Source organism: Balaenoptera physalus, assembly GCF_965194825.1.
Source record: "Balaenoptera physalus genome assembly, chromosome: 11".
In the NCBI taxonomy this organism is placed as follows: Eukaryota; Metazoa; Chordata; class Mammalia; order Artiodactyla; family Balaenopteridae; genus Balaenoptera; species Balaenoptera physalus.
This window is the reverse complement of record NC_138896.1, coordinates 75,170,828-75,194,863: the sequence shown is the minus strand read 5'-3', so window position 1 is coordinate 75,194,863 and position 24,036 is coordinate 75,170,828. Positions and strand designations below refer to the sequence as shown.

The window sequence follows — 24,036 nt, the reverse complement described above, 5'->3', positions numbered from 1 at the left end:
TCCAGTGCTTTTCCTGCCTCCGACATCTCTCTTCTTGTTCTGCCTACACCCTCTTCCCAGCAACCTTAGTCAAGGTTTAAGAAAGCCTGGTGTAGTAGAAAGAGCCCTATTGTCTTGAGTTCCAAGCTCTTCTTTGCCATTTAACAGCATGTGATTGTGGGAAAATCATTTACGATAAGCCCCAATTTTCCCTGTCTTTGAAATGGAAATAATAATAGGTGCCATGCCTGAAGGGTTAAGAAACTTAGTAATTGTGATTATAAAACAACACTCAGGACACCAAGTAAAATAGGCTATTTCATTAATTGCTAGTGAGTACAAAGTGGGAGCACAAAGTGTTCCTTTTTAAAAAAAAATTTTAATTTTATTGGAGTATAGTTGATTTACAATGTTGTGTACAAAGTGTTCTTTAACAGGTGAATGGTTAAACTGTGGTACATCCATATCATGAAATAAAAGAAACAAACTACTGATACATTCAAAAACTTGGATGGATTTCCAGAGAATTATGCTGAGTGAAAAAATCCAATCCTAAAAAGTTACATAGTGTATGACTCCATTTTTCGAATGAAAAAATTTTAGAAGTGGAGGATAGGTTAGTGGTTGCCAAGGGTTAAGAAGGGGGTGACATAGGCGTAATTATAAAAAAGCAACATGAAGAATCCTTGTGGTGTTGGACCTGTTCAGTATCTTGACTGTAGAGGCAGATGTAAGAATTTACACAAGTAACAAAATTGCATAGAACTTAATATACACACATACACAGGTAAAACTGGGGAAATATGACCAAGACTGGTGGATTGAACTAATGTCACTGTTCTGGTTGTGATGTCATACTATTGTTTCACAAAATGTTACTACTGGGTAAAAGTGGGCAAAATGTACAAGGGATCTCTCTCTATTGTTTGTTACAACTGCATGTGAATCTACATTTACCTCAAATTTTTACAAAGGATATGATAGATTATTAATGTTTCTGCTGGGTTTAGGAGAAAGAAGGGGCTGCCCTTGTGTTTCCACTGCAGAATTCCAAAGAGGAAGATTAAAAAATATTACTCTCAAAAAAAAAAAAAAAAAAGAATTGGACTAGGGGAGTGGCCGAGGCCTCCTGGACTGTGGCACTTGTGACAGCTCCACCTGCCCCTAGAAGGTCACTTAGAAAATAGGTCTGGAGACCCAGCTGGGAGGAGCTGGCTCCCCTACCCTGGCCTCAGCTCCGATGTCACTCTGCAGAGGCCCTCCCTGACCACTCTGTTGAAGTAGGCCTCAGGATCGCATCACCCTACTTTTCTGACTTCAAGGCACTTTTCAGGATGTGGAATTATCTTATCAACTTGGCTATTGGTTTACAGTCTACCTTTCCACCCTGGAGGAAAGCTTCTTGCGGCAGGGTCCTGGTCTGTATCTTAGAGACCAGTTTGATGCGTAGCTCTCAACAGGTACTCAGTAAACATTTGCTGGATGAATGGACCACAGAGGCAGAAGTTGTGTCTTGGTGGAGGCACAAGAAGACCACTGGACACAGAGGCGAAGGCCTGAGTCCCAAGCCCAGCTCTGCCCCCACCAGCTGTGTGACCCTGGGCTCCAGTCTCCCCATATGTACCATGAAGTCTTTGGGGAGAGGGGCTCCAAGTCCCTTTGGTTTCTGACATTCTGTGCCTCTGAGAGGTCCACAGAGCAGCAACTCTAGGAAGCCTCATTGGCTCCCAGGTAACAGGGAGTCCCCATGACAAATGCAGCCGGGTCTATTTTGAAATATGTTCTTGAACTGTCTGTGTCTGGGCTTTGAGTGACTTAGCCCAGAGAATTCTACCTTCCCTCGGGGCCACCACCATTAATAAGTGACCTGGGGCACCGACCACAAGCACATGCACATGCACAAACTGATTTGCAAGGCAGAAATAGAGACACAGATGTAGAGAACAAACGTATGGACACCAAGGGGGGAAAGTGGCGGGGGGTGGGTGGTGGTGGGATGAATTGGGAGATTGGGATTGACATGTATACACTAATATGTATAAAATGGATAACTAATAAGAACCTGCTCTATAAAAAATAAATAAAATAAACAAACAAAAAAAACCATACACACAGACACACTCACTATCACACCTGCTTGTACACACTCACATATACTTGCTCACATGTTCGCACCACACGACACAGGTGAACACTCACACATGTGTACTCACATGTTCTCAGACACACACACAGATGCTTACACAATCACACATACACTCTGGTATGAACACATACAGGCAGTCACACACATTTGCACTCCTACACGCTCATACTCATTTGTACACTGTCATATGCACTCACTTGCACTCGCCTACACTTGCATGTAGACTCGCAATGCTTACATACTCATGTACGTGCTTGCACGTGCTCACAGACTTTGCCTGATACACAAGTGCACTCACTCAACCTGCATCCACACACTCACATATACACTCACACACATTCACACATACCCACTCCCATACCCACGTTTACTATCACACATGCTCAGTCATGCTTAAAGTCAGTCACGCACACATGCACACACTCACACACGCACACACTCACACACGCACACACTCACACATGCACACACTCACACACATGCACGCACACACACACATGCACACATACCATTCTGTTGTACAAGCCCAACCCCCACCCATCTGCAGCTTGCCCCTCCAGAACCGCCCAGGCCTGGCCCCATCTGATGGCTGCTCTCCGCTCTCTTTTCCCTCTTGGTTCGACTTATTTTTCTTAGCCACAATGAGCATATTTGGAGAAGGATCTATTTTCACCCTATCTGGAAATGTACTTCCTTTCAGCCATGAGCTCGGCAGACCAGTGAGAAGGCGCCTGGCTGCCGTGGCACGGGCTGGGAGGGGTGAGGAGAAGCCGGGATGGAGACCAGAAAGTCCCAGAGACCAGACAGCTTCCTAGGATGGGGCTGCTGCAACCTCTCCTGGGGCTGCTGCCTCTGAAATTCTTTTTTGGGTACCCCTGAAATCAGGACAGCTCCTTCCCATAGAGGTAGCTGTGACTGGGAGAGTCTGGCTTGCCCCTTTGCTCCTTTCATATGACGTGGGGGTTCCACTGGCTCCTTATCACCTCTCTTTTCTAGGAGGAGTCGAGCATTTGTAGATCATCTCGTCCCTCTCGTCCCAGATAACAAAAAAGTAACATACGTTATATTGAGTGAACATTTCCTCTCCCCCAACCTGTGTAAACCCCTTTGCATGCATCATTTCATTTCAGCTTCAGAAGTACCTCAAGAGATTGCGTTGTTAGTCTCCCATTTCACAGATGAGAAAACTGAGGCTCAGAGACATCAAGGGACATGCCTAAAGCACACAGCCGTGTGGGGCAGAGTAGGCCCCTCTGTCTTCCTATTGCTCAGGCTCCAGCAGCCTCACTATCCCTAGCATTCACCCTGCAGAGATGCCTGGAGATGACCAGGGACTGTGTGGGGACCCTGGCTGGGTGGCCATGGGTTTAAATTGGGATTCCCTGAGGGTGCTTACCCAGAGGGTGCCTCCTCTGTTGGTGACCTGGGTGGCTGCCACATATCAGTCACACCGGTGTCAGGTGTGGCAGGGTAGCCTGTGGGCAAGGCAGGCCCCTGGGAGGGTGCATGGCACAGACAGCCTCTGAAACCCGAGGCCCTTGTCCAGTCTGTGCCTCCTCCCCTCTTGGATCAGAGTCCCTTCTATCACACACATGCTCCAGTGTGACAGCCCTGGGAGGCAGAGCAAGGCAAGTCTTCATGTCCCAAGCAGAGTCCATGGCTCTGTGTGCCCCTTCCCATCCCAGTAAGTCAGCACACAGGAGGTGCTCAGTAAATGTTAGCTAAAATAAAAAGAATTTTTAAATGGCAAAGGATTTGAAGAGACATGTCTCCAAAAAAGATATACAAATAGCCAATAAGCACATGAAAAGATGCTCAACATCATTAGTCATTACGGAAATGCAAATCAAAACCACAATGAGCTATCACTTCACACCCGTGAGGATGACTGTGATCAAAAACATGGACAATAATATGTATTGGTGAGGATGTGGGGAAATTGGAACCCTCATACACTGTCAGTGGGAATGTAAAATACTACAGCCACAGTGGAAAACAGGGTTACCACAAGACCCCAGCAATCCCACTCCTAGGTACATAACCAAGAGAACTGAAAACATGTCCACACAAATATCTGTACACGAATGTTCATAGCAGCATTACTCATAATAACCAAAAAGTGGAAACAACTCAAATGTTCATCAGCTAATGAATGGATAAACAAAATGTGATATACCCATAAAATGGAATATTATTCAGCCATAAAAAGGAATGAAGCAATGATACCTGCGACAACATGGATGACTCAACAAAACACTAATGCTAAGTGAGAGATTCTGGGTGCAAAATACCCCATTCTGTATGATTCCATTTATAGGAAACGTCCAGAATAGGCAAATACAAAGAGACCCAAAGTAGATGAGTCATTGCCAGGAGCTGAGGAGAAGGGGAGAAGGGGAGTGTCTGCTAATGAGTATGGAGTTTCTTTTGGGAGTGATGAAAATATTCTGGAATTAGATAGTGGTGATGGTTGGAGAACGCCCTCCAAGCGTGACTATGCTAACACCCACTGAATCGTACACCTTATTTTTTATTTTTTAATATTATGATGTTGTATTTTATTTTGTTATTATTTTTAAAATTTGTATTGAAATAGAGTTGATTTACAATTAAATTGTACACTTTAAAAGGGGTGAATTTTATGGTACAGAATTATGAAAATAAGTTATCTATTTTATTTATTTATTTATTTTCGGCTGTGTTGGGTCTTCGTTTCTGTGCGAGGGCTCTCTCTAGCTGGCGGCAAGTGGGGGCCACTCTTCATCGCAGTGCACGGGCCTCTCACTATCGCGGCCTCTCTTGTTGCGGAGCACAGGCTCCAGACGCGCAGGTTCAGCAATTGTGGCTCACGGGCCTAGTCGCTCCATGGCATGTGGAATCTTCCCAGACCAGGGCTCAAACCCGTGTGCCCTGCATTGGCAGGCAGATTCTCAACCACTGCGCCACCAGGGAAGCCCAAGTTATATATTTTAAAACATTTAAATGAGCCTGGGACTTCCCTGGCAGTTCAGTGGTCAAGACTCCGTGCTTCCACTGAAGGGGGCATGGGTTCAATCCCTGGTTGGGGAACTAAGATCTCACATGCTGTGCGACATGGCCACCCCCAAAAAAATTAATTAAAAAAAAATGAGTGTAAGAAAAAAAAAGTCAGAATAATCTCTACGTGGGTGGAGGATGGAGGTCCAAATATTAAATGATTTTCCAAGGTCACAGGGAGAAACGATGTCAGCTCTATTGATGCAAATACAATGAAAATAACACTAATAGCTCCTATTTGTTGCGCATGCTCAGTCTATGTGCCTGGCAGTATGGAAGCCTCTGCATGCATTGTTTCATTTAACTCTCACCATAACCCATGTGGCAGGTATTATTATTATCCCCATTTTACAGATGAGGAAACAGAGGCTTGGAGAAACGAAGTGTCTTACCTAAAAGACACTTGAACTTAGATCAGTCCATCTCCAAATGGTGGAGGAAAATGATTCTGTGAGACCTATTTTTTTAAAAATCGTTATTGCCTGTTTTGGTTTTTACAAGACACTTGTGTCCTCAATGCAAGAAAAAAGACACAAATGCAAGTTGGTGGTGCTGCTGCCGCTAGCAGGCTGTCAGGTCCAGGAAGGGCCTGCCCTGGTACCCGACTCCACTCTGGTCCCCAGGCTCGACCCCCACCTTCTTCATGAGCAGGTCCTGGCAAGTAGCCTTCGAGAAAACAGGCCCGGGAGGGCCTGGGGGCAACTCTCCATGCTGGACTGTTGTTCCATAGGGCAGCAAACACACCATGTGCTCAGGCTAGTGGCCTCCACTGGCTCTGGCCCAAATTCTTTGGGGTTTTGGATAAACAAAGTCTGCCCCGTTTCACCTCTATGTGACCTTTCTACGTGTGTAGCCCTGGGTCCAAAGAGCCAGGCCCCAGGGACAGCCCCTTCCTACCTAGCATGTGAGAAGAAGCCCTGGGTGTTTATGCCAGGTCCAGGCCAGGGGCGGGAATGTGCCAGGGGTGGGAATGTGCCAGGGGCGTTTCCTCCCTGGGAGCTTTGTGAATTGCTGAGAAGCAGCTTGCAGAAAATGGTAAACGGGGGCCTTTGAGGTCTGACAGTCTGAGCTCAATCCCAGCTCTGCTACCTATTGGCTGGGTAACCCTGAGCAAGTCACTTTACTTTTCTAAACTTCAGTTTCTTCATCTGTAAAATGGGGATAATAACTCAGATGATTATTATATAACTATTATAAGCCCACCATGTAAAATTTTGTTTTAAATAAATTTATTTATTTATTTTTGGCTGCGTTGGGTCTTCATTGCTGCATGCGGGCTTTCTCTAGTTGCGGCGAGACGGGGCTACTCTCCACTGCAGTGCGTGGGCTTCTCATTGCGGTGGCTTCTCTTGCTGGGGAGCACGGGCTCCAGGTGTGCGGGCTTCAGTAGTTGTGGCACGTGGGCTCTAGAGCGCAGGCTCAGTAGTTGTGGCGCACAGGCTTAGCTGCTCCGCGGCATGTGGGATCTTCCCGGACCAGGGCTCGAACCCGTGTCCCTTGCATTCGCAGGCAGTTTCTTAACCACTTTGCCACCAGGGAAGTCCCCCCACCATGTAAGATTGATGAGAGGGTTAATTGAGGTGATGCATGAAAAGTGGAGGCCTGACTCACAATGTTAACCATTTTTACACTTATGGGGGCCATGGACCCAGAATCAGAAAGTCCAGAGGCTGACTCCCTGAGGCAGCCTACATATGTGTATACCTGCGTGCACACACACCTTCATGTCCCCACACGTTCACTGGCTGCGTGCACTGCACGTGATCTTACATTCACATTTTCACATCCGTGCTCATACATAAACTCACAAGCATGTATGCATTCATGTGTGTGCGCACATACTCCCACACACAGACTTTGTCTGTCTGAAGGCAGATCCTGGCAAATAAACCTGCACACACATACAGATGCACGCTCACCTCCCCCCATGCATGTGAACACATGTGCCTGAATTTGTATTCATTCACACATGCTTGTCCACATCCATGAACTTGCTGCTCTTCTCAGGGCTACCAGCCCAGCAGTGGCCACAGACCAGTGGGGGAGGACCTCCTGCACTCCAGGGCAGTCAAAGGCACTTCCTGGGTCCTCCAATGGGCTCGGCAAGTTTCCTCCTCTGTGTTCTCTCTGCCTGCATGTCCCTCTGTCTGACCAAGCCCTCTCTCCCTTCAAGGTGCAGCTCAAAAACGGTCCCTGCGGGAAAGCTTCCCTGATGCCCCCGCCAGAGAGCTCTGACCCCGACCCTGAGCTTCCCTTGCCTGTTTTTTTCCACCTCAGCCTGCCTGGTGTCACAGTCGTGTTCTCTTGGAGAGGGACCCTGAGCTCTGAGAGGGCAGCGATTGTGACTCATTCACCCTTACCTTCCCTCCTAATGCCCAGCACAGGGTGGTGGCTCTGGAATAGACATTGTGTTGATATGAACTAGGCTGATGAGTGGACATTGCAGTATCTCTGCACAAATCAAAGCCCACAGGAGCCAGCAAGGCCAGGGCCCTGTGGCTGCTCACCCCCAACCCCTGGGCAGACCCTGGGACCCAGGGACTGCACTGTGCACCCTTCCTGATACAAAATTTCCCCAAGGCCCTCGCGCAGGCACCGCCTCCAGTCCCTGCTGCCCTGACCACTGAACTGTGGCCCAATCCTGAGAGCAAGACCCCTTGATGGCTAGATGGGCCTGGGGGCAGATCTCAGGACTCAGTTTGCTTGCTTTAAGCAGACAGAATTTCCCAGCCCACTGAAAGAGGTAGATTTTCCAAGGTGCCTGAAGATCTGCCCTCAGGCTGTCCTTCTCAGAGCTTGGTCCACTGTATCAGAACCACCCAGAGTGCAGGTTAATGCATATTCCTAGGCCCACCCCAGCCTTCCTAAATCAGAACTGCTGAAGTGGAGCCAAAAAATCAGCACTAACAATAAACAACCTGGTTTAGTCCTGGTTAAGGGTCTGAGAGTCACACTGCCCTGTGCAAATTCTGGCACCGTCATTTACTAGCCCTTAGGCAAGTCCCTTAACCCGCTAAGCCTCAGTCTCCTGGTCTGTAAAATGGGGATAATAATGGTGCCTACGTTGTGGGGCTGCTGTGGGAGTAAAATGAGATCATGAAAGTGAAGCGTGCAGCATAGTGCCTACACGGGCTCAGCAAATGAGGACTACTAGTAGCACAGCCAAATTCTCATGCCCGGGGACTTGTGAGTGAGGGACAGAGTCTTGAGTTTTTCTTGCAGGGGGGCATTAGTGGAGGTCCTCTGGGCAGCAGGAAGCCTTGGCAGGGCAGAGCTAGTGGCTGGTGTATAGGACCATGCCCAGCTCTTCTGCCTCCTCCCAGCTGAGGTCCAAGGTCCTGCTTCCCATATCTTCCATCCTGCCTCCCCACCCGCCAGCCACCTCCCTCCCTGCCCTGCTGCCCCAGGAGTCTAACTGGCTTGGCAACAGCCCTGGCACTCCCTCCAGCTTTGTAATAAAATAGCCAGCTCAGGTCAGCTTTCCCTGGCAGGGAGGCTACCTGCCATGGAGAGCAGGGGGTGAGGGGGGCAGGGAAGCCCAGAGAAACAGCTCCTTCAATGACCACCAGTGATAGTCTAGTGTTCTCCCAGGGGTCACTTGCTCTCCAAACCAGGCAACCCCCAGGAAAGAACTCTTCTTATCATCATTATCATCATTAATCATTTTGTGTCTTGCCATGGGCTAATAAAACTCTTCCACCATTAAAATATTTTTTAAACTGAACTTAAAATTTCATTTATGTATGCATTCATTCATGCAATATTGAAATGCCCACTGCTTGTCAGGCACCGGGGCTCAATGGTGATCACCAGGATTGGCAAACTTTTTCTTTAAAAGGCCAGATAGTAAATATTTTCAGTTTTTCAGGCCAAACTATTCTGCTGTTCTAGTAAGACAGTAGCTATAGACAACAAGTAAACAAATGGATGGATGTGGTTGTGTTCCAATAAAACTTTATTTGTGGGGAGGGGCAAGATAGGGGTGGAGATTAAGAGGTACAAACTACTATGTATAAAATAAATAAGCTACAAGGATATATTAGAAAACAGGGAATATAGCCAATATTTTATAATAATTGTAAGTGGAATATAACCTTTAAAAATTGTGAATCACTATGTTGTACACCTGAAATTTACATAATGTCGTACATCAACAACTGTACTTCAATTTAAAAAAATAATAATTTGAAAATACAGTGGAAATGTACAATATGATTCCAATTTTCTTTTTTATTTTATAAAATTTATTTATTTAATTTATTTATTTTTGGCTGTGTTGGGTCTTTGCTGCACACAGGCTTTCTCTAGTTGCGGTGAGTGGGGGCTACTCTCCACTGCAGTGCGCGGGCTTCTCATTGCGGAGGCTTCTCTTGTTGTGGAGCATGGGCTCTAGGCGTGCGGGTCTCCGTAGTTGTGGCACGAGGGCTCAGTAGTTGTGGCACATGGACTCAGTTGCTCCACGGCATGTGGGATCTTCCTGGACCAGGGCTCGAACCCATGTCCCCTGCATTGGCAGGTAGATTCTTAATCACTGCACCACCAGGGAAGCCCCGATTCCAATTTTCTAATTAAAAAAACCTTTACTGTGGACCCTGAAATCTGAATTTCATGTAATTTTCATGTGTCATGAAATAGTCTTCTTTTGATTTTTTTCCCAACCTTTTAAAATTATAAAAATTATCCTTAGCTTACAGGTGGTTTAAAACAGGCAATAGCCAGTGGGTCACAGCTCACCAGCCCTGTGCTTAGCCCTCCACACAGGAATGTGGCACACAGGAGTGTGGCACACAGGAGTGTGGCACACAGGAGTGTGCCAGGCCCTGTTGGTGCCAATACCTCTAACAGAGGCAAGGCCTTTGGAGAGGCTCAGCACAGAGGCAGGGGACAACTTCAAGCCCACTGCAGTTCAACCTCTGCAGCTCTCCCAGAGTCCTCATCTGTAATACCTACCTCATGAGTTGTTGAGAGGATGAAGGGGTTAGTACATGCATGTGCAGTGCTCACACGAGCACCTGACATCGAGTCAGTGGTCGGTGCTCACTGATTCTCATTACCGTTCCTTCTGTCCCACACACCCGTGCACCCAGCATGGCTCTGGGCACAAAGTGTCTGCTCAATCTCTCCTTGCTAAATCCTACCCTCCAGAATGAGAGAAAAGGGCCCCTAACTTCCTGCCCAGAAGCCCCTTGGGGTCTGAACCCTGGACTCCTGGGAGGCTTTGCACCTTGGACTTAGCTTGGAGCATTTCCCTTTGGCTTCTTTGCCCCCAGTGAAACGATTCCCTAGTCACTCCCAGACCAGCCCACCTGGATGCCTAGGGTTAGAGTATGTTGACGTGAAGAGCTCTTGGGGACTTCCCTGGTGGTCCAGTGGTTAAGACTCCGTGATTCCAATGCGGGAGCGTGGGTTCGATCCCTGGTCGGGAAACTAAGATCCCACATGCTGTGCAGAGCAGACAAAAAAAAAGAGCTCTTGGCTGTTTGCACTCCAAGGAGGAGCTGTGGAGGAGGCAGCTGCTTGGCCGGGGAAAGAGGGAGCCAGATCCCACCTCACCTGCCAAGGTCCATGGGGGTGGGCAGGCAGCCCAGGTCAAGGCCTTGGGCATCTTGGCCCACAGGCTGAATACCTCGACCCTCCAGCATTTTGCTCTCCTCTCCAAGTGGTTGCCTAATTTGCTTTGCCTTCCGGAACAGCACCCCTCCCTCCCCGTCTAAAAGCCTCTATTACCTTATCTTATTTCATTCTTCCATAGCACTTATCACTATGTGAAATTTTATTATTTATTTACTAGGGTTTTTTTTTTTTTCGATCTTCCTTCCACTAGAATTTAAGCTCCTGAAGGGCCAGACTTTTGTCTACTATAATCCTTACGATTGCCATCACAGGGCAGATAATATCCCCTATTTAATAGCTGAGCATATAGCGGTCACCTGGTTAGTGAGTAGCAGAATGAGGATTCAGGGTCAGGTCTGTCTGACAGTCAAAAGCTTACATTCTGAGCCCCTGCCATAAGACAGAATTTGATTAATCTGGCAAGATGGGAGTGGGGGACGTGCATAGGCCTTGAACCCCATAGTCTGTTTCCAGCAGTAGTAGCAGCAATAATAGGTCAGGAAGCATTCACAGGTGTCCTGGGGACTTTCTCTGCCACTGCTGCAGGAGGCAAAGCCAAATGGACTTCATTCCTGCCTTATTGGAACTCATGGGATGTTTAGACATAGCCTAGTCTCTTCACTGCAAAGCAGACTGTGCTAAGAGCTATAAAGGGTTACAAAGTGCTTTACAGGTGCTGTCTTTTTTTTTTTTTAATAAATTTATTTATTTGTTTTTATTTTTGGTTGTGTTGGGTCTTCGTTGCTGTGCGCAGGCTTTCTCTAGTTGCGGTGAGCGGGGGCTACTCTTCGTTGCGGTGCGCGGGCCTCTCACTGTCGTGGCTTCTCTTGTCGCAGAGCACAGGTTCCAGGCGCGCAGGCTTCAGTAGTTGTGGCAGGCGGGCTCAGTAGTTGTGGCTTAGTTGCTCTAGAGCATGTGAGATCCTCCCAGGCCAGGGATCAAACCCGTGTACCCTGCATTGGCAGGTGGATTCCTAACCACTGCACCACCAGGGAAGCCCTACAGACGCTGCCTTTATCTGCTTAGGCTGCCGTAATAGAATACCATAGGCTGGGTGGCTTAAACAACAGGAATTTATTTCTTGCAGTCCTGAAGGCTGGGAAGTCCAAGATAAAGTGGCCGATTCAGTTCTTAGTGAGAGCCCTCTTCCTGGTTTGCAGCCAGCTGCCTTCTTGCTGTATCCTCACATGGCAGGGAGAGAGTTCATCTCTCTGGTCTCTTCTTGTAAGGTCACTAACCCCATTCTTGAGGGCTCCACTCTCGTGACCTAATTACCTCCCAAAGGTCCCACCTCCAATTACCACCACATTGGAAATTAGGGCTTCAACATATGAATTTGGGGAGGACACAAACATTCAGTCTTTAGCAGGTGCTGTTATACTCACAAGTCAGAACACTGGGGCCTGGGAGGGTAGGCAGTGCCATTTGGAAAGGAAGGCACTTTGGGCAGAGTTGGCAGCAGAGCAAAGGCCAATTTGGGCCTGTTTGAGGAAATGTAAGGGATCCAAATGGCGAGAGCCTAGAATGTGTTGTGAAAGGGCAGTGAGAGTGTGAAAGGTGGTTGAAAGGTAGGTTGGGGTCAAATCACCGAGTGCCTAAAAGAGATAGATGGAGCTTCCTATGGCCCGCATAGTAGATGATAGGAGCATGGACAGAACAACAGCCGACTGTGTCGGGCACTTTACATTTTATGAAGCACTTTCCTACCATTCTTCTGCTCTGTCCTCACAATTGGTGGCATGCAGACAAGTGAGGCAAGTTTAGGATCAGGAGCCTGGGGTCCACTCCACCCAGGCACAAGTTATGTATATATGAACAAGTCACTTCACGTCTCCACGTCTCACCTTACTCATCTCTGACAACAGGTCCCAATTTTCAACGCTTGAGAAAGGATTACACAAAACCACACATATGAAGATGCTGTATTCAACTTCTGGACCTCAGTTCTTTCATTGTAAAATTGGGACAATCCTGTCTACTGTAATTCAGGGGACAGTGTCCGTGATTTTGTAAGCAAAGGTCAAATGGCAAAAATCTTATTACGGAGGCCAGTGAATAGTTTGTTCCTTTTGACAGATGAGGCCAGGGAAGTTAGTGTTTCTTGGTTGGTGGGCTGGGAGCCTCAGAGAAGGGGCTTTGGCTACTTTAACAGCGCCTCTTAGTATGGTCACAGTATTTAACTTATTTGGAACAGGGAGGCATACGCACAGAAACCACACGTTCTCTGAAACGGCAGAGGCGATGCGGCGCAACCACGCTGACTCATCCGAACCCGGTCCACTTAAAGGGCCAGATCTTCCCGTGCCCCGCCTCCGCCGTACAAAATCGCCAATCAGCGAACGAGCCGCTCCGTGACGCTATCTTCTTGCGACAAAGCCGGCCGTCTGAGGCGTTTACTGGTGATGGATCCCGGGGGCTGAGGCTATGCGCCCCCGGGAGGTGCTGGGCCAGGCGGCCCGGCTGGCCTCCTCTGGTCTCCTCCTGCAGGTACTCTGCCGGGCCGGGCCGTCCCCAGCCCGTTCCGCAGCCGGGATTCACGGGGAGGTGGCCCTGGGGCCCTTGAGAGCCCATCCCGGGGCAGACCCAGCCCTGGCGTGAACTCCGCTACTACGGAGGGGTTCCGCGAGAGGCGGTGGCGGCGGCGGCGGCCGAGAGGGGACACCTGGGCCCGGAGCTGGGAGCCTGCGTTCAGAATCCTGGCTGGGAGACTGCAAACAAACCACTTTCCTTTTGAGCATTATCTATCCCATATGGCAGTAGGGGAGGGTTAGATCAGGTGGCAGGGGTGCCTCTGGTGCTCTAGAATCTCATATTTTTTTAAGGCAAGGGTTTATTTTTTCCATGTCCCACTCCTTACCCTCAAACACTTTTTTTTTTAAATTTATTTATTTATTTTTATTTATGGCTGTGTTGGGTCTTTGTTTCTGTGCGAGGGCTTTCTCTAGTTGTGGCAAGCGGGGGCCACTCCTCATCGCCGTGCGCGGGCCTCTCACTATCGCGGCCTCTCTTGTTTCGGAGCACAGGCTCCAGACGCGCAGGCTCAGTATTTGTGGCCCACGGGCCCAGCTGCTCCGCGGCATGTGGGATCTTCCCAGACCAGGGCTCGAACCCGTGTCCCCTGCATTGGCAGGCAGACTCTCAACCACTACGCCACCAGGGAAGCCCCCTCAAACACTTTTTTCAAACTCTGACTCCCACTGAGTTCAGAGAGACAATATGGCATGGCGAAGAACAGGGACCTGGGCTCAGACAGGCCTGGACTGGAATCTTGGTTCTACCATGTCCTTGTTGCATGACCCAGGACAAGTGACTTCACCTGCTAAGCCTCAGCTCCTCCTCAGAAAATGGGGGTAATAATAGTACCTAGCTCATAAGGTTGCTGTGAGGCTAGGATGGGGTTCATTCAGATAATTGCACTTAACAGTAGTATGCTCTGGCTCTTAGTATGCACTCTTCCTTAAGGCAGTGTGACCTTGGACAAGTCACTTTCCCTTCTTGGCCCTAATTTTCACGTCAGATATGGTGCATGCCAGTTGATCCAAATGGTATTGTAAAGATTCTTTTAACCCTAGAACCTGGTCATTCTAAGTCATGTGGCTCAGTTTCTCTATGTCTCACTCTCGACCCATTCAGTCCTTCCTCACAAAAGTCCTGAGTCTACCTTTCCCCTTGTTTTAGAGAGGCAGCATTTCACATAGAGGTTAGGAGAAAGCACCAGGCAGACTAGGGCTCAAGTTTGGGCCTTGCCACTTGCTAGATGCCTGCACTTGGGGAAAATCTCTTGACTTCTACAATCATCAGTTTCCTCATCTTAAATGAGAACAATAATGCAACCTCATAATGTCATTAGGGAGATTAGATGAAATGCCTAAGTGCCTGGCATATTATAAGTACTTAATAAATGTTAGCTAGTTTTATTATGGTAATATGAATTTTTAAAATGGTCACTGTAGGGGTGAAATGAGCCAATCTATGTAAGGCATGTAGAAGAATTCCTTGCACAAGATATGCACTTAATAAACATTAGCTAGTCATCTAACCCTAAATTAGGTGAACCCTAAGTTACCTAGTTGTGTTTTTTTTTCTATTTCACAACATTAATAACTGTTTGAATTCAGTGCTTTAGCCACAGTGTTGATTGTTCAACCTTTGATGATACCTTACTACTGAGATTAGCTTCATTAAAAGAAAACGAGTCATAGCAGAAAACACACTAGACTAGGAGTCGGGTGGCCTTACCCATAAGGTCAAGCTGGGTCATTTGCTTGCCATGTGGGCAAATCCCTTTGCTCCGAGTTTACTTGCTTCCCTCCCGTGCATTCACCCAGTTGCTTTTAGGGGTCAGGTAATTAACAGATGTGAAAGGGCTTTTTTTTTTTTTAAACTGTTAAGTCCTTTACAAATGTTGCTAATAAGGGCCACTATAGGGAGCAAATACTGGGGAGTGTGAGCAACCTCATAGCTTCATTAGCTCAAACCTTTATTCAAACCAATTAGGAGATATGGATATAGCCTAAGACATTAAGTTTCTTAGTGATAACTTTGAAGTTAACATAAATGTGTGCATGTGGTTTTTTTTTTTAAATAGCTACAATCTTTAGGTTTCTTGGAGTGTTTTAATTCAGTCTTGTGTGCTTTCTCAAATTACAATGCAGACACTTGAGGTAGCTTTGCAATTACATTGTGTTCTGAAAGAATTTAAGAGCTTATTCTCTGTAACTCTGAGCCAGCCATAGTGTATTAATGCCTTTCATTTGTATGCATTTTTCAAAAATGCTTTCACTTCCACGATGTCTTTTGATCCTTGTCATCAACTCTCTGTGATAGGTAGCCTCACTTGACAGGGATGAAAATTGAGGCTTACAGAAATTAGAAGATGATGGGTTTAGCTAAATGGTGAGTTGAGACTCTCAGCTGAGTACTTTTTCCATTAAGAGCTGCATGAATTGGTTTCAAATCTCTAAAACTGAATACAGAATTTGGTGTCTATGTATGTACCCGCATGTTTCTAAGGAGAAGCTACCAAGCTTTCATCAGACTTTCAGAAGATCACCTTTGACTCCATAAAGGTTAACACTGTGATACCTTGGCTTTGGAGACCTTGCTGCTCTGTGACACTTCAGGGACAGTGTTAGACTGCAATCTCCCTTTTTGGTCATACCTTCCCCCGGAGATTTTCAGACCACTGTGGTCCATTGGCATAGTTTGAATTTTCCAGATTGCAACTGTTCATGTGTAACTCTGAGAGTGCTTGACACAGAAGTGATCTGTCATTTGCTCTGGAGTGCCCTTGAGTTACATCTGTGTTGCTGCCAGGATGCAGAGGGGGTGTCACTTAGTGAGGCTTGCACCCCAGCCATCATCCCCATTTGGCAACCTCACTTAATTGCAACCTGTTTTTCTCTGTCTCATGGGAAGAATTCTTTGTTCAGGTGGTTTTCTTGAATTCACAGGCTTGAAAGTCTCAGGATATATCCTTTTCAAATGGCAATAGCTGGACTCTGTTTTCCTTTCCCCTCTATTGTATAATCTTATTGTAGTTTTTTGAAAGGTATTTCAGTTCCTCTCTGGAAAGTGGCAAATATTCAGTAAATAAACATAGCCTTTTCTGTTTTCTAATTGAGAAACCGAAGTTCAAAGAGATTTAACGTCATTGTTGGATCCTTAGATATTACTAGGCAAAGAAGGAGAAATTAGATTCCGTGATTCCTGGTAAATCTGCTGTATTCTGCAGACTCCCATTTGCTAAGCGTGTGCTCTTTCTAAACAGGCTGGAGGGAAGGCCAGTGTGAAGCACTAACTAGAATTCCCTTTCTGCTCCCTAGAGTGCCTGACTGAACTTGAAGAAATTCAGTGCATCTGTCAGGGCCTCCCTCTTCTCATCAGTAAATTAGGGAGACTTCCACACGCCTTTTTGGGTTCTTTGACCATTGCACGAGAGTGCCGAGAGACCCCAAGGAATGAGATTTCAGAAGCAGTGCAGACAGGTTGAGCATTTTAAAGAGAATCTCTCTGGCAAAGCTGCTGTATGTCGTTACATTAAGAAGAGCAGCCATCTTGTGTTCATTTCAGCAAAGTAAACCTTCCCAATATAATTTATTCTTACGTATTTTTTTTCTTCTTCTGTAGGTGTTGTTTCGATTGATCACCTTTGTCTTAAATGCATTTATTCTTCGCTTCCTGTCAAAGGAAATCGTTGGCATAGTGAATGTCAGGTAAGAAGGGGTGTACCCTGGCATTGTCCACAATTCACATCCCTAGTCCGGTTTTCTTCAAACTGTGTACCTGTGTGTCACCCTTGGATTTTAGAAGCATAGACCTTTACCAGAAGCAGAGAGTTTCAGCAGTGGGCTGAAGAGAAGCGTTAGGCAATGTTGCTTTTAATGAACCCATGGTGTGTTTTCCATTAGCAGCCTCCAAATACACATTTCTCTGCCCGCTCTTCCGCTGTGCCTTAGAACCCAGGAGAGGAGTGGGAGTAATTCACTGCAAACTCCAACTCAGGTATAATCCTGTGTTCTCTTAAACACTTTGCTGTCCTGCTGACAGCAAAGGAAGCAGGAATTCTGCAGATCGTGAGGATGTGCTTTGTAATTGCAGGGCTGGAACAGCCACCTTCCTTCCCTCCTCAGTGAATTTTATAATTGGAAAGTGGCAGTGGAATGAGAGCTGAGTCCTTGTCATTAGTTCCTTGGAGGCTCTTAGAAAGCCAACTTGCTTTGTCTTTAAACTCTGTTTCTTCTACTCTCCTCCTGTCTGTTCAAGGACACCCACACATATTCTGTCTTCACAAATGACACAAAAGTATATGAAGTGATGTGAGTGCTCAGTATAGCTCAGCTTCCCAGGTGTGTCTTCATGTCCTAGTAAACAAGACATTATGTTCCAGACAGCATTTCACATCTAATATTTACCGAACATATGTTCTTGGCTCTGTTCTCAGAGCTTAGAGAAGGGTCTCAAACTTTGATGGGCAAAGGAATCATCTGGAGAGCTTTGCAATTGGTAGGACTGAGGAGGTGCCCGGGAATCTGCACTTTGACAAGTTTTTCAGGTGATTTTGAAATAGGGACCATACTTTAAGAAATGATCTTTTTGGGACTTCCCTGGTGGCACAGTGGTTAAGAATTCGCCTGCCAATGCAGGGGACACAGGTTCGATCCCTGGTCCGGGAAGATCCCACGTGCCACGGAGCAACGAAGCCCATGCGCCACAACTACTGAGCCTGCACTCTAGAGCCTGCAAGCCACAACTACTGAGCCCGCGTGCCACAACTACTGAAGCCCGCCTGCCCTAGAGCCTGTGCTCCACAGCAAGAGAAGCCCCTGCAATGAGAAGGCCGCGCACCACAACGAAGAGTAGCCCCTGCTCACCACAACTAGAGAAAGCCTGCACGCAGCAACGAAGACCCAACGCAGCCAAAAATAAATAAATAAATAAATTTATTAAAAAAAATAAGAAATGCTCTTGTAACAGCAGGAAGGAAGAGGGCCAAGGCCTCTTAGGTACTCAGACTTTAAAGCAGTTTGGGCCTCTCCCCACTGGCTTCCCCCAGATTTGCAGATCCCTGCATTGACAGCCCTTGTCTGGCCTGTCCACTTGCTTAAGGTATAGTTCAGTCTCATTGGGACAGAAGCACTGGGTCACAGAATGGTCCCTGGACAACCTCAGGTATCTTAGCCCTGGGCCATCCTCCTTCTGGCTTCATCCAATCAACTGCCTGTTGAGGAAGGGGAACTGTAGCTACTCTTTGCTAAGGTGCAGGAGGGTCCACCTAGGTAAGCCCGCCAGGGGGAACATGGGCAAGCCTTGCCCATCTGGGTTGCAGCAGCCCCAGTAGTGGTTGCCAGCCTCATTGCCTGTGTTGAGATTCTCCACTCAATAGAGCCTCAGCTTCTTTCATAGGGGTCATTAGGTCACCAGTCTCAGGGTGGCCAAGAGGCCCTCTTGCTGTGTGGGGTCATATCTTGTCCTTTTTTCCTCCTTATGGTCAGAGCCACATCTCTGTATAGACACAAAGGCTGCAGGCTTTGGGGGCCTCTGTGGCAGTTTCTGTCCTAGGCATAACTCTCTATAGGCACACGCTCATATGTCCCTTGTTTGGTTCCTAACTCTCCTACTGTATGGATCAGATTAGCTGGGGAGGGGGCTTCTGTAAGAAACCATTGCCCCCCGCCAATCACCACCAGTGATTTATGACCAAGACTTTTCCTCCTCCCGATTGCTGGCAAAATCCCAGAAGTTGTCTCTATGAAAAAACTAGATGTCATGTTGATTTCTGCTTTTCCTTTACAGGCTAACACTGCTTTACTCTACCACCATCTTCCTGGCCAGAGAGGCCTTCCGCAGAGCATGTCTGAGTGGCAGCACCCAGCGGGACTGGAGCCAGACCCTCAACCTCCTGTGGCTAACGTGAGTTGTGCTTTGGCCAGAGACGGTTTCACGGAGGCAAGTGTGATAAGTGTGAGAAATTAAACAGCAGCACTTGCCTAAAGCTGAATAGTTTCCAGCTTGGGTTTTGCAGTGGGCTTCTGGGCCCTTGGCGTGGGACAGGAAGGGGAGAACATCTGTGTGAAGGAGCATCCCTGGCTGTTTTCTCTCTGGATGGCCAGGAGCCAGGAGGAAGCTCCGGGTAGGGGTTTCTGTGCCACGTTTCTAACCCCACTTCTACCCCCTTTGGAGGCTGTTTCTGCTATTTTGATTCCCACTGGGCCTGTGCCATCTTTCTTATTCCCAACCTTTTTCCTTAGAGTGTTTTCTGCGCTTTTAACAGCCACTTATTATTTTTTGAAAGCCTTTTTAGGGTTTCTTTGTATCTCTCCTCAATTTTGTTATGTTGATTTCAGTTCTGAGCCTTTTAGAATATTCTTGAGGACCAAGTACATCAGCTAAAAATTGTAATGGCTTTTCTGCAGTTCGATCCCTGCCGGGAGGGCTAGTGATTAAAATGGTTTCCCAGTCCTGCCCTTGCATAACTCCTTATTACCTCATGGAGATGACTGTCATAAGGGCTGGTAGGTGTTTATTTTATTAGAGGAATGACTGTTAGCCACCCAGTCATATTGAAGTGCTCTGTGGTCACACCTGAAGGGATACTGTGCACTGGACTACCAGTTATTTGAGGTACAAGGACCAGCTGTATACCATCCTTCAGTTATTCTAGTGCAAACAGCAGGCACTTCTGGGAGTTTTACTTACGAGTCATTGTAACACAGTGGATAGGAGTGCAGGCTTTGGAGTTAGATCAGGATTGGGTCCTACTTCTGCCCTGAATAGCTGTCTATGACCTTGGCCAAATTACCCAATACTTGTCAGCCTTAGTTTCCTCATCTTTTAATTAATTAATTCATTAATTAATTAATTTTTGGCTGTGTTGGGTCTTCGTTTCTGTGCGAGGGCTTTCTCTAGTTGTGGCAAGTGGGGGCCACTCTTCATCACGGTGCAGGGGCCTCTCACTATCACGGCCTCTCTTGTTGCGGAGCACAGGCTACAGACGCGCAGGCTCAGTAGTTGTGGCTCACGGACCCAGTTGCTCCGCGGCATGTGGGATCTTCCCAGACCAGGGCTCGAGCCCATGTCCTCTGCATTGGCAGGCAGATTCTCAACCACTGTGCCACCAGGGAAGCCCCCTCATCTTTTAAATGGGGGTAATGACAGAGTATCATTGTGAGGAATCAGTGAGATAAAGGGGGTGAATCATATGCCTGGCACGTAGTAAGTGCTTGAATAAGTGGTAGCTATTTTTATTATGACTATATTTCTTTTCTGTTCAATGTTACTATTTTAATATATTTTTATTTTTATATTTAGCATATTAAGAGACATTTTTTCCCTTTTCTAGAGTCCCTTTGGGTGTGTTTTGGTCCGTGTTCCTGGGCTGGGCCTGGCTACAGTTGCTCGCAGTGCCCGATCCTGACGTCATCCCCCACTATGGAACTGGAGTGGTGTTGTTTGGGTTCTCGGCAGTGGTGGAACTTCTGGGAGAGCCCTTCTGGGTCTTGGCACAAGCACATATGTTTGTCAAGCTCAAGGTCAGTGTGCCTTCTGCTGTGAATGAGAAATGAGAAGAATAGGAGAAAGAGTGTTTTTTTTTTTTTTTTAATTAATTTATTTATTTATTTATTTTTGGCTGTGTTGGGTCTTCGTTTCTGTGCGAGGGCTTTCTCCAGCTGCGGCAAGCGGGGGCCACTCTTCATCGCGGTGCGCGGGCCTCTCACTGTCGTGGCCTCTCTTGCTGCGGAGCACAGGCTCCAGACGCGCAGGCTCAGTAGTTGTGGCTCACGGGCCTAGCCGCTCCGCGGCATGTGGGATCTTCCCAGACCAGGGCTCGAACCCGTATCCCCTGCATCGGCAGGCAGATTCTCAACCACTGCGCCCCTAGGGAAGCCCGAAAGAGTGGTTTTTAAAAAATGCTTTTATAGGAGAGAATGGTCTTTTCAGATTTGCATCTAAAAAAATATTTGGAAAAAGGAAACATGATCAGTTCAATTCATTCACTTGAGATTTGTCAGATGAGTTTGGTTGAAGTTTACCTCTGCTACACTATTAATGAAGAACAGGTTTTGTTAATAGGGAAGTTATTAGTGTAAATAAGAATTTAAAAGGACTTTTTCAGATATTTCTAGTGATTCTATTTAGTTGTATACGAATATTAACTTTTCATCTTTTAAGATATATTATTTGATACATACAAAAGAATATAGTGTGTAACATATATGTAAATCTTAAAGCACGATAATATACTGAAGGTCCATGAACCTACCACCCAACCCAAGAAGTAGAACATAATTAATACTGTGTCCAACCATATGCCCCACCCCTACCACCAGGGTAACCACTATCCCAGATTTTCTGGGATTCCTTTGCACCTTTAGTTTTTAATAATGTTTGTAAAGTGTACCCTTTACCATGGGTTTGCAGGTGATTGCTGAGAGCCTGTCAGTAATCCTCAAGAGCGTCCTGACAGCTTTTCTCGTGCTGTGTTTGCCTCACTGGGGACTGTATATTTTCTCTTTGGCCCAGGTAAGAGTTATGACTTTTAACTTTTGTATAATCTCTGTTTCTCCATCTGTTTTTTACTTCTTGTTTCTGTTACTCTGTGATTTACATTTGCAGTATTCATGCATGTGGAGAAGGCTGGAAGCTCTAGAAAGATGGTCTTGGCACTGCTTTTCCTCTGGCTGCCATTGTCCATCCTGCTGCATACACTGACACCACTGGTGTTTGTGGGGACCTGGTGAGGGCCACATCCGGCCTTGTTGGCAGACATAAAAGCTCCTTTATACATTCTGTGGGCAAGCCCAGCCCGTATCAAACTGATCTTTGATTGTCTGACAATCCTATGGAGGAGAGAAAAAGCAGTAAGGGGGTGGAGTGGGAATCAAATTGCATGTGTGTTATTTTCCCTGGATTTCAATCAGTTGTTTTCAGAATAGCAGGAAACTCTGCCAAGCCTGTTTTAAACTTAGATTGAAATCTCTCATAATTCAGAGGGTGTGAATCAAGTCATAGGAGGTACGTTTTCAGTTTTAGCAATTTTGGCTTCAATTCCATCTCATTTTCTAGTTCTAGTTCATATTTCTAGTTCTATTAAAAATGTAACTACAGTACTAATGCTAATTTAGAAAATGAAAAAAGATCATATAGTTATCAGACCATCTCATAGTACAAACTACTTTGTAATTTTTCTTAATGTATTGGAAGACAAGTTAAAATTCTTAGTAATGATTTATGTGAAAATGTTTCCCATGTCCTAGGCAAAAACTACAAATATTTCTGTGAAACACAGAAGAACTAGATTTAAAATTATAGATTAAGAATGAGAATTGCTTCCTAAAAGCAGCTAGCTACAATTGAATATTTTAGAGAAGTTATCTCTGATTATTTTTGCCATGTTTTATTAGATCTAGAACTACAGTTCTCAACATTCATCATTGTTTGTGATCGGCTCTCCCTAATAGGATAGGAGGGCAGTAGAGATGCCCAGTTATTGGTTGACTCTTCTTGGGAAAGTTACTTGCATTATGACTTTCTCGCTGTCGTAGTTCCCACTCAGGATACGTCATAGATCATAGGTCAGCTAGGCCAATTCTGAGTTTATTGACATCCTTATCATAAGATTTCTGAGAGCTCTTCTCTGGTACATTCTCTGTCAGTCTCTGTGGGAGAGGTCTAAGAGCCAACAGCACCTCATATCAGCAGGCGAGCCCCACCTATGGCGCTAGGATTCCCCTTTCTCTAACCTGCCTTCAGGTTCCTCCTTGAACTGCCCCTCTCCCCATGGCATCATAGCTCAAATAAAAGAGTCACTCTAGAATATATAAAGAAATCTTACATCTCAACAACAAAAAGACACACCATCCCAAAAGTGGGTCAAGGACTTGAATAGATATTTTTCCAAAGAAGATACACAAATAAATAGTCAATAAGCACATGAAAAGATGCTCAACATCATTAGTCATTAGGCAAATGTAAATCAAAACCGCAATGAGATGCCACTTTACAGCAATTAGGATGGCAATTATCAAAAAGATAGAAAATAACAAACGTTGGTGAAGATATGGAGAAATTGGAACACTCATACATTGCTGGTGGGAATGTAATATGGTGCAGCTGCTGTGGAAAACAATTTGGCAGTTCCTCAAAAAGTTAAATGTAGAAGTGCCATATGATCCAGCAATTCCACTCCTAGGTATATACCCAAAAGAACTGAAGATGGGTGTTGAACAAAATTTTGTACATGGATGTTCATAGTAATACTATTCACAATAACCAAAAGGTGGAAACAACCCAAATGTTCATCAGTTGATGAATGGATAAACAAAATGTGGTATATCTATACAATAGAATATTATTCAGCATAAAAATGAAGTACTGATACAACATGGATGAACCTTGAAAACATGATACTAAGTGAAAGAAGCCAGACACAAAAGGCCACCTATTATATGTTTCCATTAATATGTAATGTCCAGAATAGGTGAGTCTGTAGAGACAGAAAGCAGGTTAGTGGTTGCCAGGGGCTGGGGGAATGGAGAGTGACTGCTTAATGGGTCCAGAATTTCCTTTTGGAGTAATGAAAAATGTTCTGGAATTAGATAATGGTGGTTATTGTACAACATTGTGAATGTACTAAAAGCCACTGTCATTATGTGCTTTAAAATGGTTAAAATGGTCAATTTATGTGACTTTTTCCTCAATTAGAAAAAGGGGAAGGGCTCATGTAGTTAGGATACTCTGTAAAGAGTTTGTTGCTCTTCCCC

At 46.1% G+C, this 24,036-nt stretch overlaps 1 protein-coding gene across 9 annotated transcripts in view; it reads left to right on the top strand.

The window, feature by feature from the left end:
- Positions 1 to 13,116: 13,116 nt before the first annotated feature.
- Positions 13,117 to 24,036, top strand: part of RFT1 (RFT1 glycolipid translocator homolog) — a 50,170-nt gene continuing 39,250 nt past the window's right edge. For 8 of the 9 annotated variants that reach the window (XR_014251124.1, XR_014251125.1, XR_014251126.1 and 5 more), the window contains exons 1-5: positions 13,117 to 13,261; positions 16,904 to 16,989; positions 19,070 to 19,186; positions 20,616 to 20,805; positions 21,695 to 21,796. Coding sequence is in view for 6 of the 9 variants with exons in the window: in XM_082414509.1 (XP_082270635.1) it covers positions 13,199 to 13,261; positions 16,904 to 16,989; positions 19,070 to 19,186; positions 20,616 to 20,805; positions 21,695 to 21,796 (558 nt within the window). In the remaining 3 variants the exon portion in view is untranslated. Of the gene's footprint in view, positions 13,262 to 15,601; positions 15,671 to 16,903; positions 16,990 to 19,069; positions 19,187 to 20,615; positions 20,806 to 21,694; positions 21,797 to 24,036 lie in introns of all 9 variants that reach the window. The other variant, XM_082414510.1, reaches the window with a different exon arrangement.